This window comes from Brachypodium distachyon, chromosome 5 (genome assembly GCF_000005505.3).
Source record: "Brachypodium distachyon strain Bd21 chromosome 5, Brachypodium_distachyon_v3.0, whole genome shotgun sequence".
Lineage (NCBI taxonomy): Eukaryota > Viridiplantae > Streptophyta > Magnoliopsida > Poales > Poaceae > Brachypodium > Brachypodium distachyon.
In genome coordinates, this window is record NC_016135.3 from 6,239,977 (window position 1) to 6,258,518 (window position 18,542).

At 46.7% G+C, this 18,542-nt stretch overlaps 3 protein-coding genes across 3 annotated transcripts; all 3 read right to left on the reverse strand.

Annotated features, from left to right (window-relative positions):
* Positions 1-1,844: 1,844 nt before the first annotated feature.
* LOC100830166 (flowering-promoting factor 1-like protein 4) lies at positions 1,845-2,482 on the reverse strand. The gene has a single exon (XM_003579331.4). The coding sequence runs from the start codon at positions 2,383-2,385 to the stop codon at positions 2,062-2,064; it is 324 nt and encodes a 107-aa protein (XP_003579379.1). The 5' UTR covers positions 2,386-2,482; the 3' UTR covers positions 1,845-2,061.
* A 6,797-nt stretch (positions 2,483-9,279) lies between these two features.
* LOC100832602 (WRKY transcription factor WRKY51) lies at positions 9,280-10,822 on the reverse strand. The gene is made up of 3 exons (XM_003579337.4): positions 10,040-10,822; positions 9,818-9,943; positions 9,280-9,731 (listed from the first exon to the last, which is right to left on the reverse strand). Exons 1-3 carry the CDS (start codon positions 10,678-10,680, stop codon positions 9,563-9,565), a joined length of 936 nt encoding a protein of 311 aa, XP_003579385.1. The 5' UTR covers positions 10,681-10,822; the 3' UTR covers positions 9,280-9,562.
* Positions 10,823-12,899: 2,077 nt separating this feature from the next.
* LOC100838556 (triacylglycerol lipase 2) lies at positions 12,900-16,732 on the reverse strand. The gene is made up of 9 exons (XM_010241439.3): positions 16,470-16,732; positions 16,262-16,381; positions 15,565-15,705; positions 15,329-15,442; positions 14,574-14,720; positions 14,443-14,483; positions 14,182-14,261; positions 13,539-13,634; positions 12,900-13,440 (listed from the first exon to the last, which is right to left on the reverse strand). Exons 1-9 carry the CDS (start codon positions 16,641-16,643, stop codon positions 13,112-13,114), a joined length of 1,242 nt encoding a protein of 413 aa, XP_010239741.1. The 5' UTR covers positions 16,644-16,732; the 3' UTR covers positions 12,900-13,111.
* Positions 16,733-18,542: the final 1,810 nt, after the last annotated feature.

Here is an 18,542-nt window from a genome sequence, read left to right on the forward strand (position 1 = left end):
GCTTCTTGCTGGTAAGTGTCAGAAATATCTTCCTACCGCGGCCTATGGATGCTACCAGTGACAGTCCTTATAAGACGCATCAGATGTAAGTGTTCGCGCTGACGCATTTTAGTTTTGCGTCGGTGGGGAGCTTGCAAGAGTAACGGATTCTGTAGTAGTCAACCTAATTTTTGGCTTATAAAAACTCTCCCTAACCCTAATCCCCACCACACCTCCTCTCTCTCTCTCTACCCCTGCTGCCGCCTCCTCCCCATCTCTCTCCCTCCCTCCCCGATTCTCTCTCCCGTCCCTCCCGTGCTCACCCTCCGTCGCCCCGCGGCCTCCCTCGACCCCGCCGACGCCGCCATGGAAGCCCGCCCCGGCTGCGCCTCCTCCGGATCCGGCCGCCCCGGACCCCGCCGCCTCCAGATCCGGCCGCCCCGGCCCCCTCCGCCCTCAGATCCGGCCTCCCGCGCCGGACAGCAGTACTCCGCCGCCGAGGTATATAACCGTCTCTCTCTCCATCTCCATCTCTCGTTCTCTCTCTCACCCTCTCTCTCTCTCACAGCCTCTTTCCCTCACAGACGGACTTCGCCGCCGCCGGATCCGGTGGACCCGGGCTCCCTCCCTCTTCCTGATGCCTTCGCGGGAGCCAGCCCCTGCAGCCCCGGCGTGATTTTTTTTGTGATTTGTTGTATGCGACGTGGATTAATTCATCAATTGGTTTGATTAAATTGTGAATTTGTGATTTGTTGATTCATCGCGTGCTGGTTGTGGCCCCATTTTGTTTTCAAATGTCAAAAATTATATCAATGTCGGGTCCTACAGTATCCGCCACTGATGTGCATATCATCACGAACGGGCCAACCGCCCGCCACTGATGTACCCCACATCACTAGCAAGAAGTTAGTGGCGGGCGGTATGCCCGTTACTGATAGACACTTTTGACCGTTACTGATAAACGTTTTTGTAGAAGTGACATTGTATGTGATTTTATTCCGTACACATCTCCTATCCGCAATATTCAGATTTTTTTGTCTTGCATGGGAATAGACAGTTTACTTTGTACTATTATCGTGCCTGCTTGTTTGGTTGGTAAAAAAAGACCTTTGTGGACAATCAGGGTTGTCGTGCTTAGCCAGATTATCACAGTTGTGCCTGCACTAATAAATCGAGAGTAATCATTCTTGTTGATAGATTGGTAAACTCATTAAACATCATGAAGCGTATGTGAAAACCTTTCTCTAATTTCATAACGGCGTGAATTATGTGAGCGTCCAACGTACGTCATGATGTGAAAATGGAACTTTCACCGGCAAAAAAAAGAAGAGGAGAAAATGGAACTTTTCCCGGCAGTTAATTCATGTCTAAATCTAGTCTATAAAGATAATTGAGCGCGCGTAGCAATTTTTGTACGGACACCTCGTGGACAATAATGTCCGTCAATAGTATTTCACTCTATTTCTTTAGTATATCTCGGTTCATGCATTCTAGTGTGCATGTCAGGGAATGACATGCGGCAGACACATATAAAAAGTATGCAAAACATATTATTTCTTCTCAATTTGATAACCGTGAATGATTGATTCGATCAACGGACTCCATCTGTCCAGCTTCAACCAGGAAAAAAAAGGGGTTGCACAGCAACCACACACACTATAATAGAGATTTTTAAAAGAAACATACACTGCAGAATACGTACAAGAATCGGCCGGAGAAGTGGAGATCATATAGTCTTGACTCCCGTCGGCCGGAGTCTCCCCGGCGGCGCTAGCTTGTTCATGCGGACCGGCGCACATACGTACGGAGTACTCCTTCCGTTTCATAAATCTTGTCGAAATGTTGCATGATATGTATCTAGACAGTTTTTAAAAATAGATACCTTCATATTTGATCAAATTTGAGACAAGAATTATGGAACAGAGGGATCGAATACCATACAAAATATAAGCACACCAGCTTAATTTGAATTCACACACATACAATACCTACATACGGTTGGCCCGTACGACGATATATCTTGGCATATTGCCATCGTCCCGTCGATCTGGGCACATATAGAAAGGCGCAGGCAGTCCATGTCTAGGCGTCGCGGACCTGGAAGATGTTGCGGGTCTTGACGACGATGTCGTACATATGGACGAGCTTGATGCGGGCGAAGTCGCGGGGCACGGAGATGAGGTGCACCGTGGAGCGCTGGTGGAACTGCAGAAGGCAAGGGTCGTTGAGGTAGCGCTCCCACCCGAGCTCCCCGAGACGCCGCTCCAGGACGTCGTACGAGGTCACAACCTCGCTGCTCGGCACATGCACCAGCACCTTCCCCGGCCGTGCTGCCCGGCTGCTCCCAGGAGCCTCGCTCTCCGCCCGCCTCAGGATGCCGTCCTCAAACACCCACACCCCAGTCATCCTTCCTACCGCTAGCTATATATGTTTTCAGTTCACTTGTTGCAGGTTCTTGCTACAAGCTGCTAGTTAAGCTATGTCGATTTCGGGCGATTAATGGTGCTGTGAGCAAATGGGAGGGAAGAAGGGGCACGGTTTATATAGAGGGGCCGGGAGGCTAGGCGATGACGACATGACGTAGGCGTCTATAGACAATGCTCCGCTCCCAGCATCGGCTAAGGTGGGTCCCGGCGGCTCGGCGGTGTTGTCCTCCTCGGAATGAGGTGGTGTGGGCCCCCGGGAATCACGGCGCCTCTCCAAACATAGAAGCAGAACCTTGTTGGAACTTTCCAATCGAAGGACTACCGTCGGCCGTTAGAATGGCTGGTTGGACGGCTAGATCATCGTTTGAGGTCATGTGGGCCTCGGAAAGAAGAGATGATGATGATCGATGAATATTGTAATACATAAAGAAAAAGTAGGTTACGTGTATATATACTTGACTCAAGCAAATTGAATTCTTTAATCAAATTTGTCCAAATATGGATGTATCTATTTTTAAAAACGTCTAGATATATGCATATAATATTTCGACAACAATTTAGGATCGGAGAAAGTACATTAAGAAAGTACACCAAATCAAACACACTTCAAATTTTAAAAATTAGTGTATATACTGGCCAAGTTATTAAAGTACGTACAAGACCGTGTATATATATAATTAGATTTAGATTAGCATAAATGTAATCACTTATTAGTTATTCTTAAAAAGAAAAGAAAAAAGATAATGGAAACCTTGAGAGAAAATTGCTCTGCTTTTTTGACAGCTTATACTCGTAGTATTAGGAAGAGAAACAGTGAAGATTGCTCTGCTTATACTCGTATTAAGAAGAGAAACAGTGAAAACAAAGTTTTGCCGCACGCTTACCTAGAGAGCCCATTCCACAAAATAGCATGTCCTGACAGATGTGTTTTGAGGGGATGTCCTGACACATCTAGCTTAGCGTGTTCCATGTTCTAGGGAAAAAATATGCATGCTTGATATTTTTGATTCCCTGATTTTTGTTCCTTTCAGTCGGTTTATCGTAGACTTACGCCAGCATGCAGCCTGGCAGGCCGAGTCCGGCCCCTCCATGTTGTTGTCATTATTTTCTCAGTTATCCGCTTTTCTTTTACTCATCTGTTTTTCAGTTTTTTTAGGGGAAACAGTAGGAAAAATGCCTACTACAAACACATTAAAATGAAAATATGTACAGAAATATTACAGATGGGAAATGAAAAGGAACTGCAAAAAGCAACTATCTAAACGCCTCTATCCATTATTGCTTGAAGTTGCCATATGACTTTCTCTTTGCTCTGTGGAAGATAAGATTGAGTTCTTCTTTAAAATATTTTTCTGCATCCATAGAGGTCTGGCTGAGTGCCCTGAAAAATCAATTCATCTCAGATCTTCCAGATGTTCCATAGGACCAGCGAGGTAATTTCCATGTGGAAAGGAGCCTTGATAAGCTGCTTGATGTTTCTGATGAACAGCGTTGCAGGCTGTGTATCCAGCACACATGTACTTCCAGCGTGTCACTGCAAATGGACATTCAAAAAAGAGGTATTCCCTGGATTCTGAGCTGTGGTCACCACACACGACGCAATCATATGATGGAAGAGGTGGAAGGTTCTTTGCTGGAGCATGTCCCTGGTGTTCAATCTATTAATCAATAAGAGCCATATGAAGAATTTGTGTTTCAACTGGCAACAAGATTTCCAGCTCCAATTGAATGTGTCCTGAATATCAATGTGTTGTTTTTCAGTTTTCTGATCCATATTGATTTCTTTTTTGCGAAGAATTCTCATCAGTTTGGACATTTTTAAGGTGATGATGATGTTTTCTATATATTCATGAGTTAGTGATATTGTGTCCTTGAACATCTCATCACTACATGTATCAACAAATACATGATTTGGTTGTGAGACTCGTATTCCAAGATGTTCTAACGGTCCCTAGTTATTGAATTTATGTGGACACATGACCTAGACGAATATAGTACTATTCGGGGTGATGACTATGTTTCACAAGTCATGGGCAAGTATGGACTCGGGGATGGAGATCACAGAGTTGGACAAACCCGCACTAAGCCACAAAGAGATGATTGTCATTTGTTAGTTGCAAGTACATTTTTTGTGTTTACTTGTTGGTCGTTGTTTGCTTAGCTTTGTTTCCATCAAGTAGATCATTTTTGTTTTCGTGGAGTTCTTGGTCTAGTTGGAATCGTCAATTTTTGGTTCAGATCTGAGACCCACCCTAGGTCGGCGAGATCGGTTCATCTTGTCCTAGTCAGAGTCGTCAAGTTTCTACGGATCCGAGTTTCCCTGCACTCAGTCGGTGAGATTTGTTTCCAATCCGAGTCAGGTTTGAGGTCCGTTTGTTTTGCCCAATCCGGGCATGTTCACATCTCCGTTTTTTATAGCCTATTCGATCTTTGCGTGAACTTACCTATTTCCGCCCCATAAGCACTAGATTAATAAGTTATTGTATCATTTAATCCTATATTTCAACTTGTTGCACTGAACTTCTCGCGCGTTACAACTTCTTGTATGACCATCGTTATTACCTCTTTTGAAGAGGTCTGAGGAGGGTAGCCGTTTTATAGTAAAAAAAAAGAAAAGAAAGAAGAGGGTAGCCTCGGATTATTTTCTTTTGAAGAGGTTTGAAGAGGGTAGCCGTTTTACAAAAACTGAAAAGAAAAAAGGGTGTAACCTCGGATCATTTTGAGTTGTCGCAGAAATCTTGAGGACACAATCGACGTCACAGACGGTATGATGAGCGAACCGTCCGGACAAAACGGTAACCCTTTGGCCGAGGCCTTTTCGAATTTATGGCTCTCGGCGCGTACATGAACAGAGCCTGCAGCCGTCAGAGGAGCATTTGGATTGATATCTCTTCTCCGGCAGACCAGCGCGCACCCCGTCCACCTCCAGTTAATTTTTTTCGTCCGGTCGACGGACGTCCCTCTCGCCGCCGTCTGTGCGTTGTGCCTTGCCCCTCTGCTGCAGGAGGCAATGGCACGGCCACGTGAGGAGCCATGCACGCACCCCCGCCCACGTGCAGGCGCACGCGCCCCGTCGGCATCCGCGGCCCACCTCATCCTCATCGGTGGTTTCCGAATTCCGACGAGAATGACGGTGTACGTTTACAAAGGTCGCTTGCTTGTGGTCGCTGTACAGTTGTAACTGCCCGGGCTGCCACCGCACGGTCCACCAGACCACCAACGTGCACGGGACCGGATCCACGAGGAAGGATGATGTGAGGAGATTTACTCCTTTTTAAATACAAAAGATGTTCGAACTTGTTCTAGGCTGAATTTTTAAAACGTTTGACCAGTTTATTAACAAATCTATAACATCTACAACCATTTAATAAGTTTTATTAAATATGTCAGGATATATTAATTCATAGTATATTTATCCCATATTGTAGATGTTGATATTGTAAATGTCAGTATACTTTTCTATAAATTTAGTCAAACCTTAGTAAATTTGATTTAGGAACAAGCTCCATAACATCACATCTTATATGTAGGAACAGAGATTGTAGACAAGACTGTTTTTCTCTTATAAGTTTCAGGTTATTTATAGAAGACAGTAAAACATGCTATAAAATATGCTACTCCGTCTCTTCTACTGTCCTTGTGGTGGCGGCTTCAACGACGAGTACATGCACTCTAGTGAAAACATCCCTATTCATGTAATGGCGACGTGCGCCCGCGTTGTACCTTTGTTGAAAGTGGTGGCTCGAATCTCTACTTTGGGGATGAATATATATCCCACGTTCGACTTTCGGTTGACTTGTCATCATCGACGCATGTGCAATGATTCCTTTTTAAAAGCTTTGCATAGGAGTTGTGTTCTTTCGTTTGTTTTGGTCTTTTACCATAGGGTTAGTGGTAGTATGATGAAGTTATTGTCGCGAGACATTCGACCTCATGTGTTTATTTTTCTTTTTTGTGATCGATTTTGTTCGGTTTTGATGCCTTGCTTTGCCTGGTTTTTTAATAATATTTGGTTGTGTGCATCAACCGATGCAGAGGCCGGGGGTTATGCTTCTTTTCGATAGAAACATATTCTAGTGTCCTATCTTGCTCTTAGTGTAAGTAAATAATATTAATCAAATACATATGAAAAAATGTGAATTTTAGTTTGACGATAAAAAAAACCAATTTCCTTGTAAAGAGACCAACTATTAGTCAAGAAAGGTTGACATCACACCATTATACATACACATCATTTTCTTTCTTGTAACCGGATCCACCAGAATCAAATGACGTTACATGTTATTCTTTCTCTCGTGACCGGATCCACGAGCATCGGATGACGTTCAATGTGAAAGATGATTCTTACTCTGATTAAACATAAGCATACAAATAATTTGTACTAAAGCAACGACAATAATTATGTAATTGGAGTAGTGAATCCATGGTGCTAACCAACCAAAAAATTCCCTCCTTCCATCACATGCCGTGTAAGTATAAATGGACAACGGTCTGGCCCGGCAAGAAATAAACGGGCCTAGCCCGATCAAGCCCGACAACAAAGGGGCCGTGTCAGGCCCAAAACTCATCCTCTAGGCCCAGGCGCAGCACCGAGCCTGGACGGGCTGGCCCAGGCCTGTTAAGCCCGACAGGGCCAGCAAGGCCAAATGTACAAAAAAATTAAAAAAGAGTTTGGGTTTGGGTCAAAACTGTGAAGTTGATGGGCCAAAACTAGTTGATATGATGGGTCAAATGTAAAAATAAGTTGGATTGTGCCAGATTTTTGAGAGTTGATGGGCCAAATAAGAGATATCTAAAAAAAAAGATAAATGTGCCGACGAGGGTCTGAGGTAGAAGCCCAGGCTCGGCACAGGCTGGTGCTCGGGCCGGCTCGGTCCAATTAATTCTGTGCCGGGGCAGGCCGGGTTTTCGGGCCCGATGGCCACCTGTTATACTGTAAGCTGCTACGAGTAGTACACAGCGTCGTGTTACCCCGTTATCCCGTTATCCCACCCTATTCAATGTTTGTTGTCACCGCTGACACTCCTGGTCCTAGCCACTGCATTTTACCAATCCTTTTTTGCGAGAAATGGGGAATATATTAACGGGTCAAAGAGTTACAATTAGCGGCCAAAAGCTTCACAATACATAAAGAAGCCTCGAGTCACACCATTGCAGACTTTTGTGCTAATTTGCAAGCCCATGTTGCCTATTCAGTTTCTTTACCACAACCAACGACCACGCTACGAGTTTCACGATACAACCAACCTATTGCAAAGAGGCTCTCCTTCTCATCCTCGAGTGCAGCGACCACAGCAGCGGAGTCTGACTCTGAAATTGTCGGCATGTTGATCCATTCCTTCATTGCCCGGGCGCCGGGCGCCCTGAACATGGCCAGACCTTCAGCTTCCTTCGTACTCGCACACATAGGAAATTTCTTCCACATGACAGGAGCATATTTCTTCTCTACAATTTCTGACGAGTAAAATATACCGACAGTCCTAATATTAATGACGAAATGTCAAGTTAGTTCTAAAATTACTAAACTATATATTTAGATCTCAATATTTTGTAAAGTGGGTCACGACAGGTCCTAAGCTCGTACATGAGTGTTTGACCGGCCTACGTGGCGTGTTGACCTAATACACGTAGGCAAAGGGATCCGCTAGACATAACTGGTGCAACTGCTCGCTTCCATCATCACGAGTCGTCTACCGTCCAAGTCGGACGGTGCTACGTGCCGCCGTCTTCGTCGCCAGGAACGTCGTCAAATCAATTCGATCGTCATCACGGGTTCTTCATCTTCATCGAAACAGTACGTAATCCGTGATCCGATCTACTGTTTAGTTATGATTTGCGAGATTATATTATTATTGATTGTGCTGTTGAATACCTCTAGTATATTGAAGATGCATATGCTAGTTGTTGTCATGATCTATATTATGGAATTAATCATTAATTTGTTATTCTCGAAATTGTTTAATTTTCCAACAATAAGTAAATTCATATTTGAACAAATTTAAAATAATTAATATGGATCCGAGTACAAAAGTAGCCGAAGCCTCGAGGGAAGCATTCTATTGCTTCTTTTCCTGACACAACCCCCGCCGTATCGTCCACCAGGGGCCTCCCGAGCTCAACAACGAGTAACCAGCCAAGGAATAATAAGCATGGACGGAGGGATGCACAGCAGCTACGCGCAGTGGCGTGAACCACAGACGGCCCTTCGTCTCCTACTCCGTCAACCGCCTCCCAGTTTTACGGTGATGAGCGAAGCTCTCGCCTGGTTGCCTCGCAGGCCCGCCGATCGGTCGACTCAGAGAAGACCACGGACGGGGATAATAAGGCAACGGAAAACAATTACCCGCCGGTATCCTGATGGTACTGAGCTCGCGTGCACTCCACAGTGCTGTATGGCCGAACACCACGACAGGAGCGTGAAAGAAAGATCAACACTAGAAGTTGCGGCGCACCCCACCACCGCTTTTTTTAAAAGCTCGGCACCCGATTTCCAACGACTCCTTTGGCGAACCAACATTTGACCCGACACTGGCTGGGTCACTGGTGTGGACTGCGTAGCTTAGCTAGCTAGCCGCACTCCAAACAAGCCGAACAAAAATCGAGAGCGCGGCTGACACGAGTCAACGATGCCAGCGGCACCGATGGGGACCGCCTGCCGCGTTTCTTGACCGCTTCCTCCCACCCTTCGCTGTCGCTCCGGTCCCACCATGGACCAAAAGCGTACTACTATGCCCGCTCAACCACTTGGTCCCGCCGCACACTCTTCTAGTCTTCTGTCTCTCCGCCTTCTTAATTTCGGTTTCGTTTAATAATGGGGGGAGAGATTTCCCTCGTGTCCTCGTCAGGTTCGGAGAGAAAATTGTACGAGCATGAATTTAGTCAATACTGTACTAACCTTACGTTTTGATTATGCGGTCAAAACGCCGAGCACGCTTACGCATCTTTATCTCTCTTGCTTACTACTACATTCAACTTTCTTCTCCAAAGCTGAGAGCTCGGTGCTTCCTAATTTGTTCTTTACAAGCTGCTAGTACAGTTACTACTACTACACTGATGCGATTGATTCAACAAGAAGAAGTCTAATGGTAATCAAGCGAACATGAGCAATAATAAGCTAAGTTTAATTAACAGGCCGGTGTACTGATAAGGAAGAAACTTCAAAGCTCGTGGAGTGCGGCGAGCGGCGGCGGCGGCGGCTCCTGGTCGGCGGGCGCGTGGCGGTGGTCGCCTTCGTAGGTGACGATGAGCATGGAGGGCTCGCTGGGGTCGCGCTCCACGTGCTTCCGCGCCGGGCACCCGCGCACCGTGCTGCATTTGTAGTAGCCTCTGCACACATCAATCATGGAGTTAGTTCACGGGAGAAAATTAAAGATTTCGCTTTGCCAATTTTGGTCTCGGTGTGTCTGTCTCACCGCGGATAGGGGGAGCCCTTGATGGGCTTCTGCCCGTACTTGCGCCACGAGAAATCGTCGGCCGGGATCTCGGCCGCCTTGGAACTGATGGCCGGCACGCGGGTCATCCGCCTCACCCGAGACTTCCTGCGGATTCCGATCCATTTCATTCTTCAGCAAAGGAAAAACAGAGGAAAAAACAGAGACAAGAAAATCGATAATTTGCTAGTCCAGCCAACTGACCTGCGCTTGGAGCAGTGGCAGCGGCCACCGGAGGCGCCGGCGACGTTCTCGGAGTGCGCGTGGTCGTGGCACTTGTGCTTCGCAGCCAGCGGCGGCTTCCCGCAGCTGGCCGAAGGCGGCGGCGGGAACACCATGGAAGAGGACACGCCAGCGCGCCCGTTGGACACGCTCCCGTCACCGGTCACCGACGACAGAAACGACGAGCTCGCGGTCGCGGCAGAGACGCTCAGCCCGGCGTCCTTATTCCCGTACCCGGCCTTGGTGAAGTCCAGCGTCACGGAAGAAGACCTTACTACCACCGGCGCCTGCTGCTGGTGCTCGGGGCCCTGGGACTGCGCCACCACGGGGCCGCGCCGGAACCTGGCGTGGCCGGTGCGGTTGAGGATGGAGATCACCTTCTTGAACTTGGACACCGTCATGTCCGTGATCTCCCTGCAGTCCACCTGCTCCTGCTGCTGCTGCTGCTTCCCCTTGGCCTGCTCCGGTGCCGCGACGGCCGGGGAGCTCTCGGCGCCGGTGCCCGTCTGGGAGAGCCGCAGGATGAGGTGCTCCATCCCGCGCAGCCCCGCCGCCGCCGCCTCCTGGATCGCCGCCTGCTCGTCCGCCCGCCCGTATCCTCCCATCAGATCCATGGTCATCATCGCCCCAAAATCGCTGCTCGCTCGCCGGACAATGGTCAATGGATTAATTGGTGGAAGAAGAAGAAGAAGAAGTGGGAGGGATGGGGGGAGGCCGGGTTATAAAACGAGGGGAGAATGTGACTGACCGGCAGCAGCAGGTGGTGGACCAGTTCGAGTCAAAGCGGAGTACCTGTGTTAGTCACTGGTGAGCGATTCGACCGTTGGATGAGACGGACGGATTGGATGGATGGAGAAAGTTGACTACGGTGGGCGACCAGTGGGAAGACGACGCGTGGTGGGGGCACGGGACCAGTTCGTTCCAACCGCAAAGATCAGCGACCGCCTGTGGCTGCTGCTACACGTACCCGTTCTCGTCAGAGAACCTGAGGCTACACCTCACAGACTTCCGGGCCCTCCAAACAAAGCCAGAAGACACTGACCCAGTTGTCAGTGGTAGTACTGTATGTTAACGTGTTGGTGGGACAAAAAATCAATTGCGAGAGGAGACTTTGTGGCCAGCAATTATCTCATGACTCCTTTTGCGCAGAAATGAAAGCGGCAGAACAGTTGTGTGAACGGTACCAATGATGTGAGAAGGCTGTACTAGCCCCGTGACCAAAGCTGTCTGTGACTTTTTTTTGTTTGTTTCTTCACGTTTGATTTGGCATGTCGTGTCGTGTGGGATGGGCAAGGAGAAAAGTCAATGGTGGACTTCAATGACTGATGGCGAATGTCGAGAAATCATGAGCTCGGACTTTTCAATGCGTCCTACGTTCAAAACAATAACCTGTTTTTTCGGGGTTTATTCGGTTCACGAAACTTTGAAAGAAAAATATATGACGCAGTCATGTAGGCTCCAATTCTTTGGCTTCATATTTAGATTCATTAGAAATTAAGCCAATTCTTACGTAAACCTTGGATATCTAGCATCTTTATTCATATGAAACGACTGCTACACATGGTAAAAAATCATGAAGTTGAAAATCCTGTAAAAATCTTTCAAGTATCTTCCACACCAAACGAGCTCTTGAAGGATGCATCTCATTGATTTTCGTAACATGCACGGATTTTAGAACCAAGTATGCATCTACACTCTCCGGTGTATAGAGGCATTTGTTGCTTTTAAGATGGACCCCACCATCATGTGACTAATAATATTTTAAAAGTAATCATCACTTTAGTGTTTTAGAGAGTTACGATAGTTGGGCCTCAAAATTGTTTTAGCGGCTCCACGATAAGAGGTGTCTCTAAGTTTAGAGGCACACACAAAATTGGTGCATTAGCTCAAGATAGCCTCGAAGCTAGCCTTAGAGGCTTCTATAGAGGCAGCATGGTTTTTCATGACCGTGGATGCCCTCAACCCAAAAGCCGCGCGAGTTTTCACCTTCTGAGAGCTCTGCATGTATTTTCCGTTCTACTGTAGCTCTCGAATAGGTGTTGGTTGCGAGTGAGCTTTTTTGGGTCGAGGAATACTTTATGTCTTCTCAATCTCGCTCGCTTGCTTGACCACTGCCAGTCTTTTCTTTTAGCACTCTTTCTTCCCCACTCTTGCGCCCTTCCTTCTCGTACCTCTTGCACCCTCCTTCCCCTTCATCGTCCTCCAGATCGAGCAACGGGCGGGGATGGACAAGGCATCTTCTTCTATCGATCTGTTGTTCCCAGAAATAGGAAAGGGGCGCCACGTCTGCTTCCCCAACAAGCTAGAAGCGTCAATCGCATGCTACTATCGTCGACTCGGAGACTCATCGTCATCCGCCGGTGCCAGGACAAGACCTCTTCTTTCTCTACTCCAGCACTGCCGCGGCTAACGATGAGGATGTCGATGACGAGCGCATGCAGCTGCTGGAGAAAGACCACCGACTTCAGTGACACAAAGGGCGCATGCTCGTGGCCCCCTCCAAGGATTGGTTCTTCGAGGTGGCTTCTGCTTCAACTTCCAGCGACGTAGAGACCAAATGCTCATCTTCCGCATCTCAGGACTGGTTCCTGAAGGCGTGCCTCGCTGTGTCAAGCGAATCCTTAAAATGATCATCAATTGATCAATTAGTTTCTTTAGGCGAGGAGGCAGGGCATGGATGGATCGGTCATTGACGCCATTAGATTCAATTAGTTTCAAAGGGTTTAGTTCAAGTCTATACAAATGTTCCATGCTTTTCGAAGAAAATACAGATGCGAAGAATCTTCGAAGATGAGCTAAACCTTGTGTTTCATAGAGCAAAAAAAAATGAGAATTTTGCAGGTCTGCGTGTTTCCGCCTGGTTTGAATTTAGATATACAGTTGGTGCTCTTTAGGTTATTCACCGTTTTCCTTAAAAATAATTTCTGTAGTATAAAATAAATGAAAAGATGGAGTTCCATTCCTACACATGAATTACATTACGAGATGACCCATGGTAAACTAACCGCACAACCTCAATCACGGTTGATCACAAACAACCCACGTACATCGATCTCATTTCTCCTGGAGCCTGAAGAAGGCCATGAGAGGCGCGTAGACCCTCTCCTTGGCGTTCCCAGCGAAAACGAAATCGGCGTGCGCGTAGTCGGCGAGGTACTGGACGGTGAGCTTGTCTTTGTCGTGCGACTTGAGCGCCTGCAGCTCGAGGCGTTGAACGTCCTGCACGTCAGAGAGGCTGTCCCTGCCGCCGCTGCTGAGGAACAGCGGGAAGCCGTCGGGGATCGCCGAGACGTTGTAGACAGGCGGCGTCGGTTGGCCGTAGTGCTTCGTGTTGTCGTTGGCGTTGCCGTAGTCGTACTTGGCGATCATGCCCCTTCTGATCACTGCTCCATCGGTCAGAGCGTAATTGGTTATTACGAGCAGACTCTTGAGGCAAAGATTTTTACAAGTGTGTGCTGACTGTGGCTTTGTATGTACTCACTTTGGGCCAAATGAACCATGTTCTTGGTTGAAGTTGCTTGTGGCTCGTGCGAAAGGAAGATCTGGACAGAGGAGCTGTCAAGGCAACAATTGTCACCTGTTCGACATTGTGTTTGGATAGGACTGTCAGTGCAGGTAAGCAAAACATCGGCCTTTTAAAAGACAGAAGTAAATCCAACAGACTAGTCCTAGGACAGCGTTGGTAGTCACCCGCCTTTTAAAGACAGGAGTAAATCCTACATAGTATTGCGGATTACCGGATCTTATAATTACTTTTCCTTTTCCATCTTATGCTATCGATTAAAAATTGCGGTTACTCCATATAATACTCCCTCCGTTATTTTTTATAAGGCGTGTATTGTTTTACCTTTTTCCGTAAATGTAAGGCGCACACCGGGGCGCACACCTGCCGGCGCGATCTGGCTAAATGAAAATTAGCCCGGGCCGTTGCATGCATGCACGCAGCTAATTTAGTCACTATAGACCATATTTTCAATTTGGTAAACAAGCAAAATGTTTTAAATCCGGTCATCCTTGGCACTTTGTAACATGAAAAGTGTAATTTACAGAAGAACAAAAATTAACCAAAAGTGGGCAAAAGAACAATGTAAAAAGAGCAGATACATTTATAGAAGTTATATAACCTGTAAATGCTGACATCAGATCGTAGCAATCTACTCCTGGAAGCTTGCATATGTCAGTGACCAGTTTGTGAACAGCATCCCTACACAAGTGATCCCAGCCATCAGTTGAATATCAAAGCCCTCTCTCTCTCCCTCCCCCTCTCTCTCTCTCTAACGCTATTTAGAATAATCAGAACAATTAATGACGATGACAACACAAAGAACAGCACCAGCACGACTTAAAGTGTTTTTTTTTCGAAGGGCGGCTTAAAGTTTTCTTACCCTGTTGGATCGAACTCATCAATCCCCAGCCAGTACAGAGCCTGCCATAAGAAAGACGGAGGACCAGAGAATATTACTTTCGATCCATGGACTTGTCGTATGATCAGACAGATCGAGGCCTCTTATCTTACCTCGGCCAGGAAGACGTCGGCCGCTGCGAGTGCCAATGGCGATGACACCTTGTTGAGGAATGCGATTGGGCTGAGCAAGCCGGCGGACCGCAGCATCCCCACATGTGGCTGCTGGTCGCTCAGGGCAGCCAACGCGATCAAAGTCCCCTGCATCGCCAATTCAACATATTTATACATACATGCTTCTAAGGAAGCAATATCGACTGCAGCTCTATTGGTTTGTTCATCTTTCGGTTCTTAAAGAAGCAACTAATTGTTGTATACTTGTATGCATACATTTCGTACTCCTCCGATTCATAATAAGTGTCGGGAATTTAGTATAGAATTGTAGAAATTTTATACTAAATCGCTGACACTTATTATGAATCGGATGGAGTATAACTTATACATATATGCATCAGAAAACAATCGTTAAGTATCAACTTAATATATTTATGATATCAGAAAATAATTGTTAAGTACGAACTTAATATACTTTTGGTTAAATAAACGTTGTCCATAAGAAGGCAAAATCCCTCCTGCAAATAAAAATAAAAATAAGAAGGCAAAATCCAACATCCTGTTTTGAACTAATGTATAAATTTCATTCAAATTTCACAAGGAACTCAATGAAAATTTATGAGAAACTAGAATCATAAAATCACAGAGTGAAAGCAAGTAAACGAATTTACCTGTTACTAATTAGTTTTTCTTAAAATATTTTGGGAATACAACAGAATTTCCAGTCACACAAGTCTATTTTCTTTGAGGCTTACCAGTGAATGGCCCACGTAGTGCACCTTCTGCTGGCCTGCCTGGTCGTACACGTATTGCAGCATCGCCGAGAGATCGTTGCTAGCCAACTCGTCCCACGACCAGTTCCAGTAGGCCTGCAGAAATCCCAAATGGGCGATGGATCCATCTAACGTAAGTACGACAAAGCGAGTCCCATAAACAAATGTAGTACTCCGTGTACAACAGAGGCTCCATATTTATATCAATCAATGCGCACCGGATCAGCGGAGGAAAGCGTGGTGTGCCCGCTGCTGTAGACAGTGCCGCGGCTGTTTGCAATCCAGACATCGTAGCCGTTGTCTGCCAGGATGAACCCCAGGGACTCGTTGGGCGAGTTCATCAGCCATGACAGCCCATCCTGCGAATTGTTTTTGTCGTGTCATAAGTGGATTGTCTGGTCCTTCTCATAAGATTGGTCTTTTGATTGCGTTGACTAGCGCATGAAGCTCTTCATGGTATCAGAGTCAAAAGACCTCGAGTTCAAGACCCGGTTGCCGCAATTAAATTGCAGCACACTTTCGATCCACGTTTAGGTGGGAGCCACACGTGAGGGGAATGTTGAAGTATAAGTGGATTGACTAACCCCTTCCATAAGATCGGTCTTTTGGTTGCGTTGACTAGCGCATGAAGCTCTTCAGTTATTAGTAACACATGATGTCCTATGACTTTCTTGTCCAAACTACTAAGGCATCCGACAAAAATAATACTGAGTTAACCCAATCTCAGTCTAGTATAAATTTTTTGATAAATTTGAGACAAGAATTTAGAAACTTAATAAATACTTAATAAGAACCGACTGAGTTAACCTAATAAATACTTAATAAGAACCGACTGAGTTAACCCAGTCTCAGTCAGTCTAGTCTAAAAAAATGTTAACACGATCTCAGTCTGACTGACGTATACAGAATTAGTACCATCATGAGGCCGTGCTGCAGCAGGACGGGCACCTTCCTGCTCCTTCCCAACTCCGATTCGCCGGCGCGACCGCTCGGGATTCGCTGCAGGCTCAGGATATATCCGTCCTCCGTCGTAACCTGCACACAACCAAAATCTCCATTAATCTTAATCTAAGCCAGACGAGATTAACCATGATCCATCTGTGACAAGCTCTTGATTAATTACCGTGTGTTCCTCGCATCTGTAGCCGAATGGCTCCACCCGGGATCGGCACGTGCCGTTCGTGGTAGCCGCAAGCGATGCGTTGGGAGCTGGCCGTGTGGCTAGTGCCGCCGCAGCTCCATGGCAGAGGAGAACCAGCAACAGGCTAACGATGCATCTGCTGCTTCTCGTCGACATTGTTAACCTGACCGTTCAGTATGTTTTTGTATCTTCTCTTGATCGGCTGGCTTGCTGGCTGGCTAGGACGTGGAATCCAGATTTCTCTTGGGCTCGTCTCTTATACTAGTTGGAATGGAATGATCAGGTCACTTTCAACGCGGATTAACAAGCGCTCCAGGCGCGTTGCATTTGTTAATTGGAATGTTCGTCAGCGTGGTTTGTAGTTTACGGCATTGTGATGTGCTCAGATGCGTAATAAGATCCTGCATTTGTATTAAAAGATCTTGCCTGCCCCCTGTGTATGCTCCTTCCCAAGGTACGTGGCGTGCCGGATGACCAGATCTTTATTTCCGGTCTCTCTATTTTTTTTAGAAAAACTAATCAAATGATCGGGGTAATAAATATGTGAATGCATAGAGCGCGAACATTCGCTCGGTAACCCTGCTGCGTGAAGGACGGACTTTGTTAGCGCGAGGTATTAGTTATTACAAGTTGTCACTGCTTCGGATTAAAGTTGACACCATCGCAGAGCTAAAGTTGCCAATGTTGCGGAACTAAAGTTGCCGCAGAACATGAAACGCATGGCGCAATCGCAGCCTCGATCTTCCCGATCGGATGAACAACAAAGCGCTTGTTGAAAACGAAAAGACGAATGTTAACTCCTTAAAAATCACTCCCTCCGATCCATATTAGTTGTCAAAATGTTACATGTATAGACGTGTTTTAGTCATAGATACATCCATATTTGGGCAAATTTGAGACAATCAGTATGGATCGAGAGAGTATGAGTTTTGGTTTTCTAAGAACAACGATTTGTCTTTATTTCATAAAAGAAAGTACACTAGATCGAAACCGTTGAGATGAACATAAGTACACTAGATCGGAGGGCTCACTCTCCTCAAGTCTACGTTATGCGCCATGCCGGTTTATGTGATGTTGTCCTTGGACATCCCCATTAGAATTATCAAGGACATCGAGAAGATTTGCCGTGGTTTTCCATGGAAAGTAAGGAAGGAGGTGAATGGGGGCCACTGTTTGGTTGCCTGGGATCGTGTGTGCACGCTGAAGGAGTTGGGCGGCCTTGGTGTTCCGAATCTCCGCGCTCTCAATTCAGCGCTATGTGCACGATGGTGCTGGCACCAGAGGACTGAGCCCTGACCGAGGTGCCGAGGTAGGCCTAGGAGATTTTCGAGGCCGCTACGGTTTCTGTCCTTCGTGATGGTACGGGCACTGATTTTTGTACGGATCCATGGCTTGATGGGCAGAGAGTGAAGGAGATTGCCCTGAGCCTGTTTGAGGCTAGACGTCCACACTGCGGGCCGCTTTCGGTCGCCGAGGGGCTGTAGGGACAGGCGTGGTGCTGACAATTGAGGCCCAACATAGGGTCTCAGGCATTGCAGGAATTCTTCCTGATTTGGGACCAGACTCGACAGACGATCCTAACGCCGGGTCAAGATTCTTTCCGCTGGAGATGGGTGGGGAATGGGGTTTACTCTTCCAACTCGGCTTATAGAGCCTTATTCGTTGGTCGCATCTCTATGCCCGGGGCTGATCTGGTATGGAAATCCAAGGCGCTAGGCCGATACAAGTTCTTCGTGTGGCTGGCTTTGCAAGGTTGTTGTTGGACGGCGGACAAGTTGCAGCGGAGGGGGTTGGATCATCCGGAGCGTTGTCCTTTTTGTGACCAGTGACATGGACATGCTAACCATGGATACGACCATTAGAACCCTAATTGTTGGTGTCTCTAATAATTATAATCAGGTGAATTCAATCACAAAATGTTTTCAATATGTTACTTGCAAAGAGGCGGAGCTACTATTCTGTGTAATCTTATTATGTAGGCATCTTATTGAACTTTACAAGTCCAAAGTGAAGATGAAGTGTTATAGCCTGCAAAGGGAGATTCAAAATGAAGCC